At 38.9% G+C, this 27,942-nt stretch overlaps 1 protein-coding gene across 2 annotated transcripts; it reads left to right on the top strand.

Moving 5' to 3' along the window:
• Window positions 1-1,235: 1,235 nt before the first annotated feature.
• On the top strand, window positions 1,236-26,970 carry parvin (beta-parvin). Of its 2 annotated transcripts, none has more exons than XM_045743622.2 (14): window positions 1,236-1,358; window positions 2,464-2,569; window positions 3,773-3,865; window positions 4,045-4,128; window positions 11,247-11,369; window positions 15,656-15,814; window positions 16,412-16,501; window positions 17,249-17,422; window positions 19,479-19,576; window positions 20,502-20,663; window positions 21,388-21,528; window positions 23,431-23,586; window positions 24,379-24,466; window positions 26,374-26,970. In XM_045743622.2, the coding sequence occupies exons 2-14, from the start codon at window positions 2,491-2,493 to the stop codon at window positions 26,448-26,450; spliced, it is 1,524 nt and encodes a 507-aa protein (XP_045599578.2). In that variant the 5' UTR covers window positions 1,236-1,358; window positions 2,464-2,490; the 3' UTR covers window positions 26,451-26,970. The 2 variants fall into 2 exon arrangements, with proteins under 2 accessions (XP_045599578.2, XP_045599577.2); XM_045743621.2 differs by having other exon boundaries at window positions 1,289-1,432.
• Window positions 26,971-27,942: the final 972 nt, after the last annotated feature.

Raw genomic sequence — 27,942 nt, 5'->3', positions numbered from 1 at the left:
GGTATTCCTTACTTCTCCTTCCTCTCTCTCTCTCTCTCTCTCTCTCTCTCTCTCTCTCTCTCTCTCTCTCTCTCTCTCTCTCTCTCTCTCTCTCTCTCTCTCTCTCTCTCTCTCTCTCTCTCTCTCTCTCTCTCTCTCTCTCTCTCTTTCTCTCTCTCTCTCTTCACTAAGAGACTAGGGGTCATTAATCTGTCACTTGAGGAACCTGGTGAAACTGCAAGCAAGAGCTGTTATCCTTCCTCACCTCATATGAGGCCTGCTGCTAGAGACTCGTTTATTCATGAGTTTATTATATATATCATTAGAAATAAACTTTATTTAACTCTATGAAACCAAATAAAGTACTGGTTGTCCACGAAGTTGGGCCAGGTGCGGTACTTTGCGAATGTTGGTCTTGTACATAACCATTAAGCCCATCAACTTGACGACGGTGCTGCAGGCTCTGAAGGTCAGACCCTTCTCACCAGACTTGATTTAAGACTAGAGATACAGCCCGTCCTCCTAAGGTTTACCAACGTCAGGAAACTGTCGTACTAAAGTGCCCCCTTTATCCTAACCTACCAGAGGATCCATAACAGAAAACGGGACAGTACGTCAATTTTGCGAGAAGCTACGACTCTCAAAAGTCATTTTCTAGTAAGATAATTTTGGCCCTTAGGTATAAAGTATATATTAAAATGGCGACGTTATATTAGGAGGACGGGTTGGGGGACGAGTCGTTCTTCTTCTTCGGCTCTCCACTGTGTCCAGCAGTGTGATGAATGATGGAGGACAGGCAGCCCAGGTGAGGGGTGCATACTCAAGATGGGAGCCAACTTGTGCTTCATATTAAGATTTGGACAAGTTCACTACTACTCTCTCTCTCTCTCTCTGAGAGAAAGTGGGAAAGGCGAGAACCCACTGGTAGGGGGAGGAAGCTTTGTGTTGACAACGGGGGTGTTATCTTACTGTTGAGATAAGACGGGGTGGTGGTGGTGGTGGTAGTGGTGGTGATGGTGGTGGTGGTAGTGGTAGTGGTGGTGGAGGCGACTACCTCCACCAAAACACCAGCATTAACCACACACGGCGGTGACAATAATCTTTTAAACCCCGCCATGAGTAGCCGCCGCTCACAAAGCCACTCTCCACTACTAAATAGACCTACCCATAAACCCTTCATTAAAAGCCCACTCCCCCTCTCTTGATCCGTAACTCTCGACCATAAGCGTCACCCCCATACAGCACTCTCCTGCCTCAGGAACGTGACAGCACATCCTGTGTGACATAGCTGTCAGCGGACGGCGCCCCCAGTCTGAGCTCATCCTCCAAACGACTCATTACGAGACAAAAGCGAATCATCTAAAATTATCTTCATATAGGTACTTAGGTGCTGGCTAAGGGCTATCGAGGAGAGGTTAAGATTCTGTCCACCTGTTTGTTAAAGTGCTAAGTCGTAAGTAGAGATTTATATATTGTAAGTGTGGTTGATAAGCTGATAGCCGGTTCTGTGGTTGTGTGTGTGTGTGTATTCACCAAGTTGTGCTTGCGGGGGTTGAGCTTTGGCTCTTTGGTCCCGCCTCTCAACTGTCAATCAACTGGTGTACAGGTTCCTGAGCCTGCTGGGCTCTATCATATCTACACTTGAAACTGTGTATGGAGTCAGCCTCCACCACATCACTGCCTAATTCATTCCATTTATTAACTACTCTGACACTGAAAAAATTCTTTCTAACGTCTTTGTGGCTCATCTGGGTACTAACTTTCCACCTTGTTCGTGTCCCACCAGTGTTGAAGAGTTTGTCTTTGTCCACCCTGTCAATTCCCCTGAGAATTTTGTAGGTGGTTATCATGTCTCCCCTTACTCTTCTGTTTTCCAGGGACGTGAGGTTCAGCTCCTTTAGCCTTTCCTCGTAGCTCATTTGGGGAGAGGGTGTGTGTGTGTGTGTAATTACCTAAGTGTAGTTACAGGATGAGAGCTACGCTCGTGGTGTCCCGTGTGTGTGTGTATACTCACCTAGTTGTACTCACCTAGTTGTGCTTGCGGGGGTTGAGCTCTGGCTCTTTGGTCCCGCCTCTCAACCGTCAATCAACAGGTGTACAGGTTCCTGAGCCTATTGGGCTCTATCATATCTGCACTTGAAACTGTGTATGGAGTCAGCCTCCACCACATTACTTCCTAATGCATTCCATTTGTCAACCACTCTGACACTAAAAAAGTTCTTTCTAATATCTCTGTGGCTCATTTGGGCACTCAGTTTCCACCTGTGTCCCCTAGTGCGTGTGCCCCTTGTGTTAAATAGCCTGTCTTTATCGACCCTGTCGATTCCCTTGAGAATCTTGAATGTGGTGATCATGTCCCCGCTAACTCTTCTGTCTTCTGTGTGTGTGTGTGTGTGTGTGGCTACTGACCTTCCACAGGATGCAGCCCAAAACAGCTGTCAAGTCAACCTAAGTCTAATCCAATATTTTCCACCCATTCCCCAGAGACGCCCCAGAGACGCCCTCAGCAAGATGTCTAACATCAGCGCCCCTCTGAGTGTTCGCACGCCCTCACCCGCCGGCTCCCTGTCCCCAGACATACCCCATGCAAGTGAGTATACACAGTCTTTGGATATACCAGACACTATTGACTATACCAAATCTCCAGACTAACCTCTTTATTAAATGTAATCATATCCACCATTATTGCGGAAAGATTCACAGGTTTCGAAAATGGCTTCGTCTGCAATGTCATTTCCTATTATTTCCATATGACTTGGCACCCAGTTGATAAGTACCCGTCGGCCTTGTCGTTTGAGTGTTTGCATTAATGATATGACATTTGTGATCAGATGGACGTTATCACATATGTGTTCGTAAATGCTTGATAAACTGCTCAGCCCTTCATAGTTCCTCCCCCCCCCCCAAAAAATGCACCTATTCAAACTGCAAATGTGAAATGTGTAACATCATAATAGCATGAAACTAAGCTAAGAATTAAGAATACTTCGTAAGGCTTATTTGGCCATTACGAGGAAACTGCTTTATAAAGGTTCTAAGTAGGATATCCGGCGGGTCCCGGGTCTCGCTCACCCATTGCTTGCCCCCATCTTCCTGTCTCTCCTCTCCTTTTTTACCTTTTCCACGTTCACCATTCTCTCTGCCTTCTCTCTCTCTCTCTCTCTCTCTCTCTCTCTCTCTCTCTCTCTCTCTCTCTCTCTCTCTCTCTCTCTCTCTCTCTCTCTCTCTCTCTCTCTCTCTCTTCCTTTGCCTCAGAAAATGTAATAGTGTAACCCAAATTAATTCACGTTCCTCATTTTCTAGTAAACCATGAAAATGCACGGGTAAACTGCAGGGGTAGTCATAAAACTCCACATAAAATACATCCCCAATTGTATTTCACAATTAGTGAAAATCTAATTAGTGAATTAGTGAAAAAAATTAGTGAAAAGGTTAGGGGGGGTCGCTATGGATGCCTATATTTCTTCACGTGGCACTGGGGCCGACCCCGACTGTCCTATGACACTCCCTCACCCATTCCACCTTCCTATATGTCATCTTGGGAAGTTGGTTGAAATTCATCTGAAGAGTCTGGGCTCCAGCCTAGACAAACAAACATTCTCTTTTATAGATTGTTATCCATCCAAGCTCCTGTGAATGTTTAGACAACGCTTGAAACCAATCGTCGATTTGCCCATAAGACAATCTCTAATCTCAGGCTCTTAGGTTATATTTGTCCACCAGAAAAAAGGCTTTAATTAAGTTATCTTGCTGTTGACAGCTCACTATAATTAAGTTATCTTGCTGTTGACAGGAGCGCACTATCTGCGCGCAGGCGCGACTGAATTCTCTGACGCCTCGGACGACGAACCAGAGTTACGTGCGCTCTCCGACTCCTCCTTGGAAGGTAGGCTGTATGTCCCTTCCCCCGGTGCTGTTTCTAGGCGTGGTAGAGGTGGGTGATTATTGGGTAGTATAAGAATGATGAAGATTGATGAAGATTAAGCCACCCAAAGAGGTGGCATGGGCATGAATATCCCGTAAAGAGAGAGAGAGCTACTGATCAGTGTATTAATCATCCCGCAGCATCGCCCTGCACGTCACCAGCGCCTCCCAGAATCGTCGACTACATGCCCAAGAAAGTCCAGTTTTGCCAAGTCGACTCTCAAGGTGAGTATTTCCGCTGTTACTCACCCCACACACCCAAACTCACTCACCAAATTTGGCTCATTTATTCATTAGCCAAACTATCTCACTCAACCACCCAAACTAACTAACTCATCCACCGAAAATATGTCTCACCTACCAAGACTTATTCATTTATCTACACAAAATTACTCACCCATATAAATTAACTTGCACACTTACCTAAACTATCTCACTCACCAGAGACCTGTCCTCTTAAAAATAACGTCGCTTTTGGCCGTTTGCCCGTATGGCCGAAAGTGGACATAATTTGAAAATGAAAAAAATAAAAAAAATTTGGGATTTTTTTTCTCTACAACAGTAAGTTAAGGGTCCTCTGGTAGGTTGCGTGGGCAGGAAATTCTCATAAAGTTTCAAAACGTTATGAAAAACGTTAATTGAACGTTTCTTCTTCTAACCTTACCGAGTAAGCCGGACGACTCAAACAGAAAACGGAATAGTATGTCCCTTTTGTAAGTCGATTTCATTTCAAATTACGTCCACTTTTGGCCATAGCGCGCATACCAGCCAAAAGTGACGTTATTTTTCAGAGGAAGGGTTGGAGCGTCGCCAAGATCCAAACTCGCACGGTAGTAGGCCCGGAATAAAGGTTTCTAAGCCTAGGATAATCTAGGCTTTAGAATCTAGGCTTACTAGGCTTTAGTAAGAAAAAACTCAAACATTATCCTTCACCTTTATCCTGCTCTTACAACTTTAATATTACACAGTTGTAAGCACTGTACTAAAGGAATGATGTTGGTCGAGTGGTTAAAGTGTCCTGTACGCCAGATGCAGAGTACTCCTGGCAGTATGGGTTCGAGTCACTTCTGGGGTGTGAGTTTTCAGTTGCATATATGCCTGGAGACCGTTCAGGCTTGTTCGCATATTATTGAGTGTATCCAGAGAAGGATGGCTATGCTAATCCTAGCAGCAACCTTCCAGTTTGATAAGATATTAAGATGACATTTACATTCCTTTACAAATTTGTAATGCAAGACGGGAGAAATAAATGGCGGAGTTTAACAACCAGGATATAAGTAAAAATATTGCTCCAAATTTATAGTTGCAGATCTGAGGGCACCTGTCCTCTCGAATAGTACATCGCATTTTGACGTACAAATCCCCCAACGGCCAAAATATGTACTATCAATCGAAGAGGCTCGCCAAATGGACCAGAAGCCAAATTTTCCATTCGTAGGTCTTTGGATTAGCTTTGGGCATGTTTTGCATATTTTCGATATAAAAAGTCGTAACTTCAAACTCCAAATATGTGAAGTGAGCCAGAAATCGGCTCCAAAATAACACTCATGGGTTAGATTTGCAATATTTCTGATATTTTGAAAACTGTAGGGGGGGTTGGAAAAATTTGACTCATCGCAGTTTTCACTAATTAGCATATTTTCGGTATAAAAATTCGTAATTTCAGACTCCAAATCTGTTCACTGAAACAGAATTCGGCTAAAAAATAACGCTAATCAGTCAGATTTGTGATATATCCGATATTTTGAAAACTGTAGAGGAGTTTGGGCAAAATGTGACCCATCGCCGTTTTCAGTAATTGGCATATTTTCGGTATAAAGGGTTCTAATTTGAAAATGAAAATAGGTGCAGAGAGTCAGAATTCGGCTAAAAAATCACGCTCAAAAGTCAAATTTCTGACATTTCAGATATTTTGAAAACTGCCGGGGGGGGGGGGGCAAAATATGACCCATTGCCGTTTTCAGTAATTGGCATATTTTCGGCATAAAGGGTCGTAATTTGAAAATGAAAATAGGTGCAGAGAGTCAGAATTCGGCTCAAAAATCACGCTCAGGAGTCAAATTTCCGACATTTCATATATTTTGGAAACTGCAGGGGGGTTTGGGCAAAATATGACTCATCGCCGTTTTCAGTAATTGGCATATTTTCGGCATAAAGGGTCGTAATTTGAAAATGAAAATAGGTGCAGAGAGTCAGAATTCGGCTCAAAAATCACGGACAGGAGTCAAATTTCCGACATTTTAGATATTTTAAAAACTGCAGGGAGGTTTGGGCAAAATATGACCCATCGCCTTTTTCAGTAATTGACATATTTTCGGTATAAAAGTTCGTAAATTGAAAATGAAAATAGGTGCAAAGAGTCAGAATTTGGGTAAAAAATCACGTTCAGGAGTCCAATTTCCGACATTTCAGATATTTCGAAAACTGCAGGGGGGTTTGGGCAAAATATGACCCATCGCGGTTTTCAGTAATTGGCATATTTTCGGTATAAAAGGTCGTACTTTAACAACGAAAATAGGACCAGAGAGTCAGAATTCGGCTCAAAAATCACGCTCAGGAGTCCAATTTCCGACATTTCAGATATTTTGAAAACTGCGGGGGGGGGGGGGTGCAAAATATGACCCATCGCCGTTTTCAGTTATTGGCATATTTTCGGTATAAAAGGTCGTAATTTGAAAATGAAAATAGGTGCAGAGAGTCAGAATTCGGCTCAAAAGTCACTCTCAGGAGTCAAATTTCCTACATTTCAGATATTTTGAAAACTGCAGGGGGGTTATGGCAGAATATGACCCATCACTGTTTTCAGTAATTGGCATATTTTCGGTATAAAAGTTCGTAATTTGAAAATGAAAATAGGTGCAGAGAGTCAGAATTTGGGTAAAAAATCACGTTCAGGAGTCCAATTTCCGACATTTCAGATATTTCGAAAACTGCAGGGGGGTTTGGGCAAAATATGACCCATCGCAGTTTTCAGTAATTGGCTTATTTTCGGTATAAAAGGTCGTATTTTAACAACGAAAATAGGACCAGAGAGTCAGAATTCGGCTCAAAAATCACGCTCAGGAGTCCAATTTCCGACATTTCAGATATTTTGAAAACTGCGGGGAGGGGGGGGGGGGTTGGGCAAAATGTGACCCATCGCCGTTTTCAGTAATTGGCATATTTTCGGTATAAAATATCGTAATTTGAAACTGAAAACAGGTGCAAAGAGTCAGAATTCGGCTCAAAAATCACGCTCAGGAGTCAAATTTCCGGCATATAAGATATTTTAAAAACTGCAGGGGCGTTTGGTGAAAATATGACCATTTGCCGTTTTCAGTAATTGGCATATTTTCGGTATAAAAGGTCGTAATTTGAAAATGAAAATAGGTGCAGAGAGTCAGAATTTTGCTCAAAACTCACGGTCAGGAGTCAAATTTCCGACATTTCAGATATTTTGAAAACTGCAGGGGGGTTTGGGCAAAATATGACCCATCGCTGTTTTCAGTAATTGGCATAGTTTCGGTATAAAACGAAGTAATTTGGAAATGAAAATAGGTGCAGAGAGTCGAAATTCGGCTCAAAAATCACGCTTATGAGTCAAATTTCCGACATTTCAGATATTTTGAAAACTGCAGGGGGGTTTGGGCAAAATATGACCCATCGCAGTTTTCAGTAATTGGCATATTTTCGGTATAAGGGGTCGTAATTTGAAAATGAAAATAGGTGCAGAGAGTCAGAATTCGTTTCAAAAATCATGCTCATGAGTCAAATTTCCGACATTTCAGATATTTTGAAAACTGCAGGGGGGTTTGGGCGAAATATGACTATTTGCATTTTCATGTAATTGGCATATTTTTGGTATAAAAGGTCGTATTTAAACAACGAAAATAGGTGCAGAGAGTCAGAATTCGCCTCAAAAATTACTCTCAGGAGTCAAATTTCCGACATTTCAGATATTTTGAAAACTGCAGGGGGGTTTGGGCAAAATATGACCCATCGCAGTTTTCAGTAATTGGCATATTTTCGGTATAAAAGGTCGTAATTTCAAAATAAAAATAGGTGCAGAGAGTCAGAATTCGGCTCAAAAATCACGCTCAGGAGTCAAATTTCCGACATTTCAGATATTTTGAAAACTGCAGGGGGGGTTTGGGCAAAATGTGACCCCATCGCAGTTTTCAGTAATTGGCATATTTTCGGTATAAAATATCGTAATTTGAAACTGAAAACAGGTGCAAAGAGTCAGAATTCGGCTCAAAAATCACGCTCAGGTGTCAAATTTCCGACATTTTAGATATTTTGAAAACTGCAGGGGGGGTTTGGGCAAAATGTGACCCATTGCCGTTTTCAGTAATTGACATATTTTTGGTATAAAAAGTCGTAATTTCAAACTGGAAATATGTGAAGAGAGTCAGAATTTTGCCCCAAAATATTGCTCAGGAATCAGATTTGGGATATTTATAATATTTTGAAAACTGCAGGCAGGTTTGGGCAAAATGTGACCTATCGCCGTTTTCAGTAATTGGCATATTTGCGGTATAAAAAGTCGTAACTTCAAACTGCTAATATGTGCAGAGAGCCAGAATTTGACTTCAAAATATGCCTCAGGCGTCAGATTTGAGATATTTGGGATATTTTGAAAACTCCAGTTGGGTTTGGCAAAACGTGACCCATCGCCGTTTTCAGTAATTGTCATATTTTCAATATAAAAAGTAATTTTAAACTGCAAATATGTGCAGAGAGCCAAAATTCGGCTAAAAAATAACGCTCATGTGTCAAATTTCCGATATTTCGAAAACTGCACGGGGGTTTGGGCAAAATGTGACCCATCGCCGTTTTCACTAATTGGCACATTTACGGTATAAAAATTCTTAATTTAAATTCCAAATGTATGCAGTGAGCTAGATTCGGCTAAAAAAAAACGCTCATGAGACAGATTGGCGATATTTCCGATATTTTGAAAATTATAGGGGGGTTTATGAAAAATGTGACCCATTGCCGTTTTCACTAATAGGAATATTTTCGGTGTAAAAATTCGTAATTGCAAACTCCAAATATGTGCAGTGAGCCAAAATTCGGCTCAAAAATATCGTTCATGAGTCAGATTTGCGATATTGCTGATATTCTGAAATCTGTAGGTGATGGGGGAGGGGGTAAAATATGACCCATCACACAACACCTGTCAAAATTGCCTTGATGCAACACATTAAATGGGATTCTTGGCATACTGTAATCCTCCTGTAATGTTATTTGTCTATTTGTACTCACTGAATTTGTGCGCCCCTTGAGGGACTTGAAGTAGAAGGGGTAGAAATAGCCTAAGTTACTCTATCCCTTTGGGATGTATTTCTTTCTTATCTCAATAAACATACTTGAACTTGATGCAACACAAGAATCAGCAGCCTACGTCTCATCTCTCTCTTGCCTCACTTAAGCTTCAATTGCAGCCTATTATTTATCCCTATTTAATATGCATCAATATAATTAAATAATGACAGAAATATCCTATCCTAATACACAATCATTTTCTCTATAAACACCTGCATGTATAAGTCACTATAAACACCAAGTAAATAGCATGTTGTTTAGGTTTTAGAATAACTTAAAAACTAATTATTCAATTTTTTTTTTACTATTTTAATAATTAATTTGTATTCTAAATTTATTTGTCTATTAACTTTTCACCTTTTGTCTAATGTTTGCGTCGAGGTTGAAGCATCATATTAGCATTCAGAAATTGTTTTACCCCGAGTGCTATTGCCGAATAAATGGTCCGAGTTTAATTTGATTGCACGGCATTGTTCAACTAACTGGTTACCATTTTACAATTATTTTTTGGGGGGTGGGGTTCGACTCCCGCGTGTTGACGGCAGAACACTTGTCGTCATGCTTAAGGTAACTGTACGCATGTTGGCTGTGTACAGTCAACCCGTTTTCCTAATAGAACGTCGTATTTTGACGTATTACTCCTACCTAAGGCCAAAAAAATCGTTCTTTCTCATTTATGGCACTTTTTTCATCAGTTGGTCCTATCTCCTATCTGGCGCCTGACAGCTGAGTGGACAGCGCTTCGGATTCGTAGTCCTGAGGTTCCGGGTTCGATCCCCGGTGGAGGCGGAGACAAGTGGGTAAAATATTTCTTTCACCCCTGATGCCACCGTTCACCTAGCAGTAAATAGGTACCTGGGAGTTAGACAGCTGCTACGGGCTGCTTCCTGGGAGTGGAGGGCTGGTCGAGGACCGGGCCGCGGGGACGCTAAGCCCCGAAATCATCTCACGATAACCTCAAGATATCTCGGAAACTAACATAGTGGCAACATTTTTGTAGGATAAAGTGGGGGTACTTATTTATATATAAAATATACATATTTATTTATTTATTTATATACAAGAGGTTACATTGGGTTTATGAGAGTACATAGCATAATGTGTTTACATTCTTGTAAAGCCACTAGTACGCGCAGCGTTTCGGCCAGGTCCTTAATCGAACAGATAATATTAAGTAGGTAATTTCTAGCAAAATTTATAAAATGCTAACAGGTACAATATAAAGTTTCTTAATGCCTGTTTGTTTTCATCCCATCGTGACCTATCTTCTGGTCTTTCATCCTACTTGACTATTATTTTATGAGGAAAATGACTAATAATTTGGTTATAAGCGTTTTATTTTATACGATACAATGGGAACCACATTTCCCAGGAGGATGTGAGAAAGATCCAGTCTCAGGCAATACATTCCGAATCCTCATTGGCCCCTTATAGCAATTTTTAGAAAATGCATTTAGTAAATTGTTAGCTTGGTACTGTAGCTCTGTTGACTGGTTGTTAGTTGTTACTTGCAGATCATTTGTGTGTAATATGACCTATTAATAAATTGTTTAATAGGTTTATTAACGTAGATAAAGGTATTGGGATGATTTTAAGTGAAAATAATGTGACAATTTTTCACCATAAAACTTTCAAAATTTATAGGGGGGGGGGGGGCTTCATTTATTTAGAGTAACGTTACATCATTTTAATTGGCCTTTTTTTCATTTTAAATTCTTCCCCGTTCTCTGTACCAATCCACCACAGTACAGATTTATCTCTGGACGTTTCTCACTTCTTCCAAGGCTATATCACTCCCCATTGTTACTACCTATGCAGGCCACCCAACCACTTGAGCTCTACAACCGTAGAACGACGGTAGAGCTCTCTACCGTCTAACGCAGGTCGGCGTTCAATCCCCCAACCGTCCACAAGTGGTTGGGCACCATTCCTTTCCTCCGTCCCATTCCAAATCCTTATCCTGACCCCTTCTCAGTGCTATATAGTCGTAATGGCTTGTTGCTTGTTCCTATTAATTCCTTCGCCTCCCCATGCAGGCGGCGAAGGCGAGATCGATGAGAAGAGAGGTGTTGCGTGGTCAGGAAGGAGGGACTCCCAAGGCCCCACCATCGTCGTCTCTGATGCTGACACTACGGAGGCTCTGTTGGGGACCAGGCCAGGTGAGTGTCGGGGTAAGCAACACATGTTATATACAATATACAAGTTTTATTGATTTTATAAAACATCCGGTGTGTGTGTGTGTGTGTGTGTGTGTGTGTGTGTGTGTGTGTGTGTGTGTGTGTGTGTGTGTGTGTGTGTGTGTGTGTGTGTGTGTGTGTGTGTGTTTACTAGTTGTGTTTACTAGTTGTGTTTTTACGGGGGTTGAGCTTTGCTCTTTCGGCCCGCCTCTCAACTGTCAATCAACTGTTTACTAACTACTTTTTTTTTTTTTTTTTTTTTTTTTTTTTTTCCACACCACACACACACACACCCCAGGAAGCAGCCCGTGACAGCTGACTAACTCCCAGGTACCTATTTACTGCTAGGTAACAGGGGCATTCAGGGTGAAAGAAACTTTGCCCATTTGTTTCTGCCTCGTGCGGGAATCGAACCCGCGCCACAGAATTACGAATCCTGCGCGCTATCCACCAGGCTACGAGGCCCCTGTGTGTGTGTGTGTGTGTGTGTGTGTGTGTGTGTGTGTGTGTGTGTGTGTGTGTGTGTGTGTGTGTGTACTCACCTAATTGTACTCACCTAATTGTGCTTGCGGGGGTTGAGCTCTGGCTCTTTGGTCCCGCCTCTCAACCGTCAATCAACTGGTGTACAGATTCCTGAGCCTATTGGGCTCTATCATATCTACATTTGAAACTGTGTATGGAGTCAGCCTCCACCACATCACTTCCTAGTGCATTCCATTTACTAACTACTCTGACACTGAAAAAGTTCTTTCTAACGTCTCTGTGGCTCATTTGGGTACTCAGCTTCCACCTGTGTCCCCTTGTTCGCGTCCCACCAGTGTTGAATAGTTCATCCTTGTTTACCCGGTCGATTCCCCTGAGGATTTTGTAGGTTGTGATCATGTCCCCCCTTACTCTTCTGTCTTCCAGTGTCGTGAGGTGCATTTCCCGCAGCCTTTCCTCATAACTCATGCCTCTTAGTTCTGGGACTAGTCTAGTAGCATACCTTTGGACTTTTTCCAGCTTCGTCTTGTGCTTGACAAGGTACGGGCTCCATGCTGGGGCCGCATACTCCAGGATTGGTCTTACATATGTGGTGTACAAGATTCTGAATGATTCCTTACACAGGTTCCTGAACGCCGTTCTGATGTTAGCCAGCCTCGCATATGCCGCAGACGTTATTCTCTTTATGTGGGCTTCAGGAGACAGGTTTGGTGTGATATCAACTCCTAGATCTTTCTCTCTGTCTGTTTCATTAAGTACTTCATCTCCTATTCTGTATCCTGTGCCTGGCCTCCTGTTTCCACTGCCTAGTTTCATTACTTTGCATTTACTCGGGTTGAACTTCAACAGCCATTTGTTGGACCATTCACTCAGTCTATCCAGGTCATCTTGTAGCCTCCTACTATCATCCTCTGTTTCAATCCTCCTCATAATTTTTGCATCGTCGGCAAACATTGAGAGGAACGAATCTATACCCTCTGGGAGATCATTTACATATACCAGAAACAGTATAGGTCCAAGGACTGACCCCTGCGGGACTCCACTTGTGACGTCTCGCCAATCTGAGACCTCACCCCTCACACAGACTCGTTGTCTCCTGTTGCTTAGGTATTCCTCTATCCACCGGAGTACCTTCCCTCTCACTCCAGCCTGCATCTCCAACTTTCGCACTAGCCTCTTGTGTGGCACTGTATCAAAGGCTTTCTGACAATCCAAAAATATGCAGTCTGCCCACCCTTCTCTTTCTTGCCTTATTTTTGTTGCCTGGTCGTAGAATTCAAGTAACCCTGTGAGGCAGGACCTGCCATCCCTGAACCCATGTTGATGCTGTGTTACAAAGTTCCTTCGCTCCAGATGCTCCACTAGTTTTTTTCGCACAATCTTCTCCATCAGCTTGCATGGTATGCAGGTTAGGGACACTGGTCTGTAGTTCAGTGCCTCCTGTCTATCCCCTTTCTTGTATATCGGGACTACGTTAGCTGCTTTCCAAATATCTGGCAGTTCCCCTGTTGCCAGTGATTTGTTATACACTATGGAGAGTGGTAGGCTCAGTTCTCTTGCTCCTTCCTTTAGAACCCAAGGGGAGATTCCATCTGGGCCTATAGCCTTCGTCACGTCCAACTCTAGTAAACACTTCCTTACTTCCCCACTGGTAATCTCAAACTCTTCCAGTGGTTCCTGGTTAGCTATTCCCTCACTTACCTCTGGAATTTCTCCTTGTTCTAAGGTGAAGACCTGGAATTTCTTATTCAATTCCTCACACACTTCCTTGTCATTTGTAGTGAATCCTTCCGCCCCTATCCTTAATCTCATAACCTGTTCCTTTACTGTTGTTTTTCTCCTAATGTGGCTATGCAACAATTTAGGCTGAGTCTTTGCCTTGCTTGCGATGTCATTTTCGTATTGTCTTTCTGCCTCTCTTCTCATCCTGACATATTCATTCCTGGCATTCTGGCATGTGTGTGTGTGTGTGTGTGTGTGTGTGTGTGTGTGTGTGTGTGTGTGTGTGTGTGTGTGTGTGTGTGTGTGTGTGTGTGTGTGTGTGTGTGTGTACGTATACATGTTGTATGTATGCGTTTCAAGCGTTTCTTAAAACATATTTGTCTAAATATGACTACATTTCTGGCATTGTTGATCTTGCACTGTAAGCTGTCTGTAGTTCTATTTTCTTAGTAGAGTATTAGTATTAATAAGAGCAATCATATAAATAATGGTAATGTTTTCTCACAGACATAATAACATAGGATAAAAACCCACACTTGTGTATTTGTGAAATTTATGTAAGGAATTTATTTGCATCAAGTCCTTCACACACTCCTGGGACCAGATACACCAAGCCATTCACTTCATGCCGATTCACCATGCCAATCCTGACCTCAAAAGCTTCATTGAAGGTTGTAACAGAACCCATGAGCACCACACCAGAAACAAATACAGTTTTGATATTCCAAGAGTACGACTTAATCAAACTAGAAATGCTCTACAAATCAAGGGACCCAGAATGTGGAATGACCTTTCCAATCATGTTAAAAACTGTACCTCTCTCAACCGTTTAAGATAAAAACGAAGCACTACCTAATAAATTCCCTGTAACCTACCTTACCCCTATATTGTCAACCCATGTCTGTTTTTTTAAACAACGCTGTTTGTCGACCTAATTGTATTTGTGCTGCTTTTTCAGCCATGTTCCCCCTTTTTGATTTTTATTTTTATTTATTCTCAACACATTTTATACTTTAAACTCAATTAGTATTAAGTTTTAGTCTTTAATGTTTTTCCTGCCCGAAACGCTTTGCGTAATAGTGGCTTTAGTGCATACTAATAGTATGTACTAGCTCTTATCTATAAATCTATCAATTTTTGTAAAATCTCTTGTATGTATGTACCTTACCTGAATAAACATTTATTTATTTATTTATTTTTTTAAGCAGTTACGCAAGAACTTACGAACGTGTACATCTTTTCTCAACCTTTGGCGGCTTTGTTTACATTTATTAAACAGTTTACAAGCATGAAAACTTCCCAATCAACTGTTGTTATTGTTATAAACAGCCTCCTTGTGATTCAGAGCTCATTAACTGTCTAATAATTGTAAACAAAGCCGCCAAGATTGATAAAAGATGCACACGTTCGTAAGTACTTGGATAACTGCTTCGTGAATCTGTTTCCGTCCCTGAGCCCATTATGTGCCTCTGTAACCCTTTCCACTACCGCCCACAAGATGGGTATGGGGTGCATAATAAATGAACTAAACTAACTGAGTGCTTTGTCAAGGTCTTAGTGTGTGCTTAGATATAAGTCTGGTTCTAATCACACACTCAGACCTTCACAAAGCACTCAGGAGAGTGCGAAAGACTTGGTGTAAATAAATTCCTTACATAAATTTCACAAATACACAAGTGTTGTTTTTTGTGTACCCTAAGAGCAATCATGTTTTCATTCTTTCATTCATTCATTTAATCATTCTGCCCCAAAACGCTGTGCGTACACAGCTTTACAACTATGTAAAACGCATCATGCTATGTAATCTTATAAATTCAATGTAATTTTATATATATATATATATATATATATATATATATATATATATATATAAATATTACCAACAAATTCATGATTTTGAAATTGGCGGGGTATAGCATTCGAGTATCGACGAATCATTTTTTTTACCTTCCTATCTGTATTTCACCCCTGATGCAACTAATTACCAAATAACCATTGTAACAAACTTTGCCTCTATTCCCCCTTTCCTTCCCCTGTGCCTGTGGGCGGCGGGGGGCGAGCAGGGTCAAGGGACGAGAGTATTGAAGACACAGTTGGCACTCTCAAGATGGCCTCCCAGAGACCCAAGTCGCCCCGGCCCGTCACTCCTCGCAAGGACGAGGCCAACGAGTCCTTCTGGGACAAAATCGGCACCCTGGGCCGGAAGAAGAAGATCAAGGAAGGTATGTAGGGGTATAAGGGAGAAGGATATATATATATAGATTAAAGTAGGTGTTTGTAAGCAGGAGTGGGGGTGGTGAGATGCCTTTTGTTTATGTTGATCAGCTGTGGGGCTTGGGGCCCTTATTCACGTGTATGTGGGTGTATATGTGGGGTATATGTGGGGGTGGTAGTGGTGTTATATACCCTAATTGGCAGGTTCATATAGTTAGTCGTGTGGGACGGTGTTATGTTAGACGGTATGTGTGGGTGTGGTATGTGTGGGTGTGGGTTGGGTATCTTGCTATGTATATGTATGTATGTGTGTATGTATGTGTGCATATGTATATATAATATATATATACATGTATGTATATATATATATATATATATATATATATATATATATATATATATATATATATATATTATACTATACTATAAGACTACTGTATATTGTTCTCTAGGCATATCATAGGAAGATGCTGGGCTGTTCACTTTCTTAGCCTATGTTAGAGCATCTATTAGTACTCCTCTCAGGCTAGTCAGTAAAGGTATTTGAATTTGATTAATGAACAATGCTGCAGTGAATGTAATGACTTTTGTCTTATTATTAACAGTGCAAGAAGTGCAAGTTGAAGGCAAGCATGCAATTGATTCCCCCGGCTCGCCGATGTCGGTGGATGTGCCGCCCGATGATTATAATTTAGGTAAGTTATTAATTTTTGACCGAATATTGTAGATAAATTGGTGTATTGCTTGATACCTGGTTGATGGGGTTCTGGGAGTTCTTCTACTCCCCAAGCCCGACCCGAGGCCAGGCTTGACTTGTGAGAGCTTGGTCCACTAGGCTGTTGCTTGGAGCGGCCCGCAGGCCCACATACCCACCACAGCCCGGTTGGTCCGGCACTTTTTTGAAAAACAGCTTAGTTTTCTCTTGAAGATGTCCACGGTTGTTCCGGCAATATTTCTGATAGCTTGGACTTGTTGGGTTAGATTCTTTATTAAAGAGAGCACAGAGTGATACAAGTGATATGTCATCTTCGAGTGGACTGCTCCAGTAGATCTACAATTTTTTTTTTTTTAGAATATTTACATTGGTTCAACATTTTTGAGGCATTTGAATTTAAAGATCTTACTGACATTTAGCCATATTAAGCATTACACGAACTAAATGATATACATTGTGATAATTTTTAATAGTTTGGTGAACAAAGTTATTTGATTTAGATTAATTCTATATAGCACTTAAAGTTAGTTAATATATATAATGTAATACTTGATTACCTCAAAAAGGGTCATGTCTGAATTTTGAAGTGAAGTGCACCAGATCAGATAAATGTAATTAAATTTTCAGGTATTATTAATAAATATTATTTATACTGTATAATGTGTTATACAGTATTGACATATAATAAGTTATATATTATATGAACTGAAAACATTAATCCTGACAGACGACAATGAGGAGAGGTCCATGATAGAGCCAAAGTCCTATGAAGACCCAAAGCTCAAGGAACTCATTGCTATCCTCATTGAGTGGATCAATGACGTGTTGGCGCCAGAACGTATTATAGTTAAACACATAGAAGAGGACCTGTATGATGGGATGGTATTCCACAAGTTGATTGGTAAGTATACTTTATATTGTGTATTTCAGCATTTACCCTGAAAACATTTTAATAATAATATATAGGATAATAATAAATCAATTATTATTATTATTTAATAATAATAATAATTCATTTTGTCGGGGACAAGCAGCCTGTGAGATATAGGAATATACATATAATATATTATGTATATAGGAACCCATAGAGAGATAACCCCATAACAAGCTGACTAACTCCTGGGTACCTATTTACTGTTAGGCGAATAGAGGCATTAGGTGATAGGATAAGTGCCCAACTATTTCTGTACCCCCCAGGATTTCAGATTGGGAGTTGAGAAGGAGCCTAACTGTGCTACCAAGATATTTGCATTAGTTTTTAAGCACAGGTTACCTTGAGGTGATTCCGGGGCTCAGTGACCCTGCGGCCCAGTCGTCGACCAGGCCTATAGCAGGTCTTAATAGCCTATAGCCTATAAGGCCTATAGCCCTTAATATAGCAGGTTAATGAAAGATTGTGCGGTACTCTGTACATACAGTACTGATGAAATGCATATATTTTACTTAATATAGCAGAGTTATTGAATATATAAGATGTATTTTTCCTTCATCCTTAGACCACGGTTATCGTCATTCGTTGATTCACGGGGTAATGCAGTTATCATCGTACAATGATTTAAACAATTATTGTCAGTGTTTTACGTGTATGATTCAAATGTGGATATACTGTAATAACTTTATGTGGCTGTAATGGAGTTTACCTTGACCCGTGACAAAACTCCTGTAACCATTTCATGGTTACGTGTACTTGAAGGATCCTGCCTTTATGTATGTACCACATTGGTGGCTTACGCCTTTCTTTCATTCTATATTCTCACCTATATGGTGCCAATTAGGCCATATGCCATCGCCCAAAGCCCAACACCATTGTATATTATTTTCATATCCTTTCACTACTCTATATATGGTTGTAAACCAATCAACAATCGAAATACTTGTATTATGTGAGTTATCAAGTTATTCAACACACAATCTTGTAAATAAAGTGAAACAAGTGATAAACAGTGAAACACCTGAGGATAACACAGGAAGCATCAGCAGAGTCGGGCACCGGGTGTTGACAGTCGCCAGACACACCCTCCACGCACCCTTCCAAAGCTCCTCCACCTAATGAAAGAACTATTCACATTTTGCATATAAATTTATAATTCTTTAATGATTTTTTTTTATTATTTTTTAAATTTGTTTGTGCATAGCTGGTATGACCATTATTTCATAACTGCTGACTAAGTGTTAAATAGCTCTTGTCAATCCTAAACTAACACTGCTTTCATAAGAATTGTTCGTGATTTTAACACACATCTCTCTATTCTTAACCACCACACTTCGCACCTGGTTTCGACAAAACTTCATAGTGCAATTGTTAAGGACATATTTTTATTGTTTTTATAAATGTTCAGGTAAAGTTAATATCAAAATGTTTACAAACTCAACCATTTTAATTTCAAAACACGAGTGATGAAAACATTAAAAAAAACATTAAAATATAACGTAATTAAAAAAAAAAACACAACTCTCGGAGCACCTCAAGGCACTCTGCACAGCACGGTGGTTAATGGGCGAACTTCTTTTGGGAATTCCTTTTCCTGAAATGGATAACAAATGTATTTTCTTAAAATGCTAAAGTTACATTTGTTAGGATTATTAATATTAAAATTGACATTGATCAGTATATGAATGTTATGTATTCTTTGCAATAATGTACGTGATTTTGAGTCTTTAATGGACTCAGCTCAGTCAGGATTGCGTTTTAAGAATGTTTCAAAAGACATAGTTTGTAAGTACAGTACTTCTCAAATTCTCAAGATTCATATCCTTAACTAATAAGCTTCATGTTTTTTATTTTTTTTACACATATTCATCTTTATATTTTCTATGTATTTTATACAGAGATATGAAACTTATTTTTTTTATTTATTGGATCTATAAAACCGTATTTCGTTATCTATTGAAACTCTTTAATTTAAACAAATGGTGAGTACTTTAGTTGAGATTAATTTTGGTATCATTGTGAACAGAACAGCTGACCAAAAAAACCCTGAATGTTCAAGAGGTTACCCAGAGCGAGGCTGGCCAAAAGCAGAAATTACAAACTGTTCTTAATTCTGCCAATCATGTAAGTTGAGGTATTTACAATTATGATTTATTTATGGTAGGGGGGGGTTGATATATATACAGTAATGATAAAGTCCTATTATTCATATTCATGACATATGTAGGATACAGGAGGTCCTTGACTTATGGACATCTGACTTACCTACTCTGGCTTTGCGCCCTGGAGAGGTCACTCCAGTCTCGACAACCTGAGCACTACTCCATAGTTTCCTATGACTGATGGATGCCTACTTTACAGGCTCACTTTAGCCCGTACTACATGAACATTTCGTTCCGTGTAGCTAAATCTAGAACAACAACAACACCTGACTTACAAATGTCCTTCAAGTCCCAAGAGCCTCCAAGCCTCTTGCCCCACTGTACAAACCACTTCCAAAGTCATAATATTGCAAACTATGCTACTAATATACTATTTCAGCTTTTTATCGAGGGTAAATTCTTCAGTAAGAACTGGCAAGAGGCAAAGGTGTACCGGGGATTCACCAGTGCCCATACATCGCCACCTTTTACTGCTTCCTTCTGTAATTTTACCTCTCATTCTTCAAAAAATATAAACAGTGGATCAGACAAGGGCATTTTCGTTTTACAAGGTCAATAAAAAGTATTGTTTCTTAAATATTATTTGTCCTAAACATTTGGGACATGTTTGTTGGTTTTTGGTGCCTGAAAATGCATTTCCCATTTATAGAATTGCTAAATGGAAAATCTGATTGAGAGTTAAGAATGTATTTTTGCGATGAATCTTATTAAGTTGGGGACTGCCTGTACGTTGAATTTATGGGATTCTATTATATTTTTAGTTTTAATCATTATTATTTTATCACAATTCACAAATTCTTTTGATAAAAATCTGTCATGGCTTCTCATAAATTTGTATACTGTATTATATTTTGTTCTTTCGCTCTTGAATACTGTTGATATTTTAGATCCTTGGACTAAGTCGGTATGGACCTCACAAGTGGTCCGTAGAATCCATCCACTCCAAAAATGTCGTGGCAATCCTTCATTTGTTAGTGGCATTGGCTCGCCATTTTAGAGCACCTATAAGGATGCCCGAGAAATGTGTCATTGATGTCGTCATTGTGCAGGTGAGATTTTGTTACATTTTCATACAACTTTTTCCACATTTTGGTAATGATTAGTCTATCTTGTTTCAAGGTATAGTGTAGGAAATTCCATGTTTGTTACAGTTCATCAAACTATAGTTCTGATATTTAAAGTTGATAAGACTATACAGGTTTTGATAATGTAGTTTCCCATCATGGTATAGTGTGTTTATATAGTAGTGTAGTGGGAATATGTATAGAACTTCTTGGAGCCATCAATTATATGTAAATACTTTAGTACTGAAATATATATATAAAAAAAATCAACATTTAGACTAGCTTCAACTTTTTGTGACTGTATAACTTGCACAGAATATTATATTTGAAATGTTGAGCAAAGTTCATGTGTGTTGTGTATATCTATAAGAGCAAGTTGGTCTAAAATTTGACGTATTTGTTACTTAATATTATACGATCTTGGGAAAGATAAGTTGCAGAACTGTATTGTATAATGTTTACATTGCTTCATTTCAAGTAAAGGATCAATATCCGGTGAGATGCATTAAATTTGTGCTATAAATGCCTCAGTTCTCTGCTCTTGTTTTTATTGTATTTGTTGTCAATTGTTCTGCACTGTATGAAATGTTTTCATGGCTTAATGAACCATTTCATAATGCCGAGTACTATCCAACACGGTCAAATTTTACTTCATTGAGCAGTAACTTTCGAGAATTTCTAAAATACCAGTATTTATGATTTTACACAGAAACGCGACGGACAACTCAATCACCGCATTGTAAATGAAGAGCTCACTGGCACTTACAATGATCTGGGCCTAAGGTGTGAGAGGGATGCGTTTGACACATTATTTGACCATGCCCCAGATAAACTGCAAGTTGTGAAGAGAGTAAGTGTAATTCTTTAGTTAATATAAATCCTGTTTAAACCTCACTATAGAAAACTGACAATATTTTGCAAAAATGTCTTGTATCGAAGGTTCTTCCTGTAATGTATGGTGAGCTGTATTTTCTGTTTAGTTTTGGTAGGGCTAATGGTTCTGCTAGTTACATTTTTATTTTAGGTCATTGGAAAGACATTCATATAAGAGTTTTCAAGGGGAGACAGATTCTGTAGTTTTCCTACCTCATCGGTTCCTTTTCTTCATCCTTTTTCCTGCCATGACACTGTGATTGCTTGTGGATTATCAAATTTGTTAATTTACACTTGATAGTTTTCAAATATAGCTAAGAATATTTATCCTTTATGATTATTAAATATTTAAGGTTAGTATTGAATAAGCTACAATTTTAAGTATGTAACCTAGACATTAATTATCAACTAAATTTCAAGTATTGGCATGTTAGTGCTCTGGCACATGACTCTGTTTGCATTACAAGTTTATGAAGAAACACATTGTTACAAGATTGTAGTCTCTTGGTACTGCTAGTTTAAATACTAGGTACATTCATAGCTATCAGTCAAGGAAATCAAATGCATTTTTGTGGTAATGACTTGTATCAGAGCAATCTGTATTCAGATCTTGAGATTGTACAAAATTGATGTGCAGTATTGGAGATTGTGGAAGAAATTAAATATCTAGATGCTATCTACAAAGCTTATTTTGGGGATACTGCACTAAAATCCTTTTGACTTTTTTAAATGAATACAGTATTACAAACCGCAACCACATCCACTTTTTCTAAATGTTTCTTTAGCTCTTTTCAAATATTCTGTGCAGTTTCAGTGACAGTTGAAACACCAGTCTCTGTCTGTCTGTCCAAAGTTGGAGGTCAGATGCTTAGGGCTAACCATACCCAAATTTGTAGGGGGAATGGTCTGGGGTACAGGATGGACATGGGCTGGTCGGGATAGGTATCGAGTTAAATAAATTCAGAAGTGTTAGTAATTATTCACACCACCACATCCAATTCTCATAGATTCGATGCTGGTCAAGTGAGAGATATTGGTAAATGTGCTAGAAGAGTTTTTCATAATTGGAAAAAAATATTTCCTTAAATCCATATAGTATAGGGAATGGGGAGGGGGGAAGGGGTGGGAGGGGGAAGAAGGATGAGGGGAAGGGTGGGGAGGAGGAGGGGGAAAGAGGGAGGGTTGGGTGCTGGGATGGGGATGGGTGGGGGATGACAAGGGGAGTGGAGGCCACCCAGGCACTGCCAGCTATCCTTTTAGTAAACTTGTAAATTTCTTTGGGAGCTTGACTCTCATATAAGAGAGAGAGCCAAGAGAGACACCTACTTTGCCATGGCCAAGTAGGTGTCCTTGGGTAGTAATCCATACTTCAGGTGTTAGGTGCTTGAGGGTCCCGGTGGTACAGTCAGGTTCGTTCTCGATGCACAATCGAGAATTCCGGGTTCGAATCCCGGGTGGGACAGAAATGTTTGGGCACATTTCCTTTCATCTTAATTCCTGTTCATCCAGCAGTAAGCAGGTACCTAGGAGTTAGTCAGCTTGTTGTGGGGTTGCATCCTGGGCGGGGTCAGTAATTCGGCCTTGGGGGGGGGGGGGGAACTCGATATAAGCTAAACGTGCATGAATACACTCTGGCTTCCTGTCCCCCTTGACACAATGAATTATCCTTATTATTCATCCATATCATATAAATTAGAAATTGAGAATACACACACAGACTGAATGCCTTGACTAGCCTGAATGACCAATCAACCTGTCACTTAGGTCAGTTGATTTGCCTGTGTCTCCATAGATATTGTATGCAGTACATAAAAATGTATATCAATATATTTTCATTAAATATTCCACATTAATTTTTGTTTTCAATGCTTCTTTTCAGTCGCTCTTGACATTTGTAAACAAGCAATTGAACAAGATTAACCTGGAGGTGGGAGAATTGGAAACGGAATTCAGCGATGGAGTCTATTTGTGCCTTCTAATGGGACTTCTAGAGGGTTACTTTGTGCCTCTTCATCATTTCTACCTCACACCAAAGGTAAACATTGTTTCAAAACAATGAAACTACAGTATTTATTGTTGACCAGACCACACACTAGAAAGTGAAGGGATGACAACGTTTCGGTCCATCTAGGACCATTCTCATGTCGATTGTCGATTATTTATTGTAGATTTTAAACCTGTTGACTTAAAATTAAGATCTTGATAGTACTGGGATTATGCCATATGGAAATGATTGTAAAATTCGGCCTTAGTATATTGTTTTCAGCATAAATACAGTCCGCAACAGAATTTTATACCATGAAGAGCCTATCTTTTGCCATGGCCAAGTAGGTGCCTCCATCAGCTATAAAGTTATACAGTACTGATGACTTCATCATTGAGTAGGAATATGAAAAACTTTAGTGAAGACTATTTATCTAACGTGAATGCATTTACATGGCCTGATATATAATGAAAACTATTATGTTAAGCAATAAAAAAAGGCACAAAAACGATGAAATTCTTCACACAGAATTCAAGTGTGGTTATCAGTAGGTGGGATGCAAGCGTAAACTGATCTTATCAACTCGGACAAGTATGAATGAACTGTTCATATTTTGGAGCTAACGGCTTACACTAGGGAATATTTTCCGACAAAATTTTCTCCGTACACTGGAAAATTAATATTCAGGTGCAATTGTACACCGAGGTTCCACTGTATTTCCAATTTACTTTAGTATGTCATTAGACTTCAATCTTTTATATTTTTCAGAAATAATTGGGGCTTTATGTAAGAAACATAATAAACCATGACTAAATATTGACAGTTATATTTTGTATCTTCCAGACGTTTGATGAGAAATTGCATAATGTAGCACAATCATTTGAGTTGATGATGGATGCTGGACTAGCTAAGCCTAAAGCTAGACCAGAAGGTATGTATTAATTTTATAGCTTTTTGATTCTTCTATGTTTGCTATACTGTAATATTTAAAGAAACTCTTCCACTCCAAGTAAAGTTATTAGTCTCTGCCATTTAAGGACAATTATCGACATTCTCAGTGGAATAAAAAAAATAGTAATATTTGATTAATGTTTTGTTTTAGTTTCTTCTCATGCCATTAAGACTTCTTTTTATTTATTTATATATACTGTATAAGAGTTCTTGCATTCATGTATAGCCACTAGCATGCATAGCATTTCGGACAGGTCCTTAATCCTTGTAAACATGTAGACTAAACATCCATGTTCGGTGATTTGTATTTTTGAGAACCCTGACCGTTAAGGTGTAACAATAAGATGCAAAGGTAGGGTGATGTGTGGAATATATCAGTGATATTTTCAATTGATTTTGAGATACAGTACAGTAATTTATATATGGTTTTGGTGTCCAAAGACTGGAAATGGGGCGACTGATCTAGGGACTACAACCCTCCACCCACCCACCACCCATACCTTTTATTACCCATACTGCACCTTTCTTGGGGTCTGCCTCAGGTCATCCAACAATTTATGGAGCAAAATAAAACAGAGACAAAAATCAAATGTAACTCCTTAAGTTTCCCGACCCCAAAAAATAAACTAAACATTGCAAATCTTATAGTAGTGTAAGATTTCTGGAGGTCGGCAACTTGATACTAATGTTACCCGTAACATCTTGACAAAATGATTTATGTGCATCTTGATTCTTGATATGCAACAAATTTAGATTGTGTGCTCCAATGAACCTCTGTTTTTAGTTATTTTATGGTTGGTTTCCATGGATGTTCAGTTTTAGGATTGTTTCTCTGTTTTTTTGTATTTGTGTGTTGTATGTACATATGTTTTGTTTTAGTCAAAATATGTAAAGCATATTAAAGCATATGTAAAAATATGTAAGGCCATTTTTGAGAGAGTTTAGAACAAAAATGAAACAAACATAGTACAAACATTGATGTACTAAGGAATTAGATAGTAGAATTTTGTACTGTTTACTTTATAGAATCCAAAAAAACGAAGCTAAAAACAAACTTAAATATTCCGAGGCCTAGTATAATACTCACATGTACTACATTAGGTCTGAGATAGCATGTGTTAGGCCTAGGAAGGTTATGTTAGGTTAGTTTAGTTTGTCTTTGCAACATGCCAAATTCAATATGTCCGATTTCTACTTTCTAATTGCGGTGAACGTTGGTATATGTACTATGGTCCTCATCGTCACTATAAGTACTGGTACTACCAAAACAGGAGGCTAGGCGGCACTGACAAATAGGCTCCAATTCCTTCTTCATAATTGCTTCTATGACTTTGTGGCTGGTATAATCATATACCATGTAACTTGTATGTAACTTTTCTCTCTGTATTACTGTAATCATTAGGTCAATTTTCTGTCTTATATGAAAAATATAAACTTGCTCTGCTATTCTTTGCTTTTATATATAATAAATTTTGATAATTATTTTTGTTACCATTAGACATTTATCACCTTTCCCCTCCCCAACTCGATTCCATTGATGCTCGAGGCTTTGTGTCGTTCACTTTGGAAACCACTGTCCTAAGGTGATCCAATATTATTCACCAAGATAATCAGATTTGTTTACACATTCACATATTTTTCAATCTAAACATATAAGTGAAAGTCAGGTTAGAAAAGACATTTTAAGATTACTGTACACACATTTCTTGGGGAATAACTCTAATGTTAAATATCTTAACCTAATTAGAGTACTCTTTCTTCACGTTTATTTACTTATTTCCTGATTAAGATTGTCAATATATTAATACTGTATTGAACCACATCGTCATACACAAAATACAATATTCCATGTGTTAAAACACTCATTTTGCTAATTTAATTTTGCAGATATTGTAAATGCTGATCTCAAGTCGACTCTAAGAGTTTTGTACAACCTTTTCACCCGCTATAAGAACACTCACTAAGCATCACAAAAGGTCTTGAAGAAATCGCCGATCTGGAAAACTACCTTCTTCAGAACAAAATACAGTAATAGGCCTAAACCGAGGTTAGAATTGCTATTGTTGTAAGTCAGGAGAAGTGAGGGCAAGCCAAGTGCAATGCTCTCGATAAATAAGTGCATATACCTGTAACTCAAGTGCCTCAAGAAGAAAATGGTAAGTGCCTCTTTGTGTCCAGACTCTAAGAACTAAGTACTATACTGTGTACCATATCAAATGTGAACAGATCTAAAATAGAGGAACTCCTCTTATTGTATGTGCCAAATTATGCTTAGAAATATCAGTCCTCCGCTGAAGTCACATTACTAAATGTATACAAATACTATACTATAATGATCAAAGTAAAAGAAGTATGCCATCCAAATTTTTTTTCAAGGTTATATGGATAGTAATACAAGTTCTTAAATAACACTTGGAACTTCAAAACATGATAACATTTATAATTATCAGTAAATATAACTGAAGGACTTCAAACCTTAGCAAACCAAATGAGAAAAGGTGCCCTAATAATACGGTAAGAAAGGATGATACATCATTTGTCGTTTAAATGGGGCATTTAAAAGATTCATGAAGTAAATGCAATATAATGTAGTCTCCTTAAACTATACAGTACAGTATATATAAATTTAAAGATTATATATTTTTTTAATATATTTTAATCCTTCACAGATTCTAAACTTCATATAAAGAAATCTCATGGCTTTCATTGGTCTAATTAAGGGTTATTCTCTTTACAGTAGAGATTACAAATCATAAAGACTCGTCAAATGGAGACTGGTTAGTGAAGGAGGGCTCGTTCTCGCTCTCTGTATTAAAGCTTTAATGTGCTAGGTGTTCACAGTGGACAATGGTAGTTCCATAGAACCCACATGTTGTTTAGAATATTTGTATTAATATTGACATTTTATGTGCTTATGTTCATTTCAGCCTGAAGTTTGACATTTGTTAGTATGATTTCTGCATTTACTAGTATTTTAACCAGAGTGTAAATAAGTTGCAGTATATGTTGTTAATGCTGAAGTATGTTGACCAAACCACACACTAGAAATTCAGAAGACGACGACGTTTCGGTCCGTCCTGGACCATTATTGAGTCGTAGTCAACTTGACAATGGTCCAGGATGGACCGAAACGTCGTCGTCTCTTCAATTTCTAGTGTGTGGTTTGGTCAACATTTTTCAGCCACATTATTGTGACTTTTCATCTGCAATGATGAAGTATCTTTATGTTGATGTTTCTGTATTTCACATGCATGAACGTGCTTTTTCTAGTATCTGCCATGTTTTATTAAAATTTAATCATCTTGTACATGCAGCTGTTCAAATAACTGCATTGGTTTTGCATGATAATGATATTTGTTTTCCTAATTAGTACTTATTTAAAGTTTAAAGGCATAAGAAGAAGAAACTAAATGCTTTCTTCCTTACGAATTGCAATAGATTTGATAACTGAGTTAG

Source organism: Procambarus clarkii, chromosome 31 (assembly GCF_040958095.1).
Source record: "Procambarus clarkii isolate CNS0578487 chromosome 31, FALCON_Pclarkii_2.0, whole genome shotgun sequence".
NCBI classification, from domain to species: Eukaryota; Metazoa; Arthropoda; class Malacostraca; order Decapoda; family Cambaridae; genus Procambarus; species Procambarus clarkii.
The sequence above is the reverse complement of the archived record's forward strand: the minus strand, read 5'-3'. Positions and strand labels throughout refer to the sequence as shown.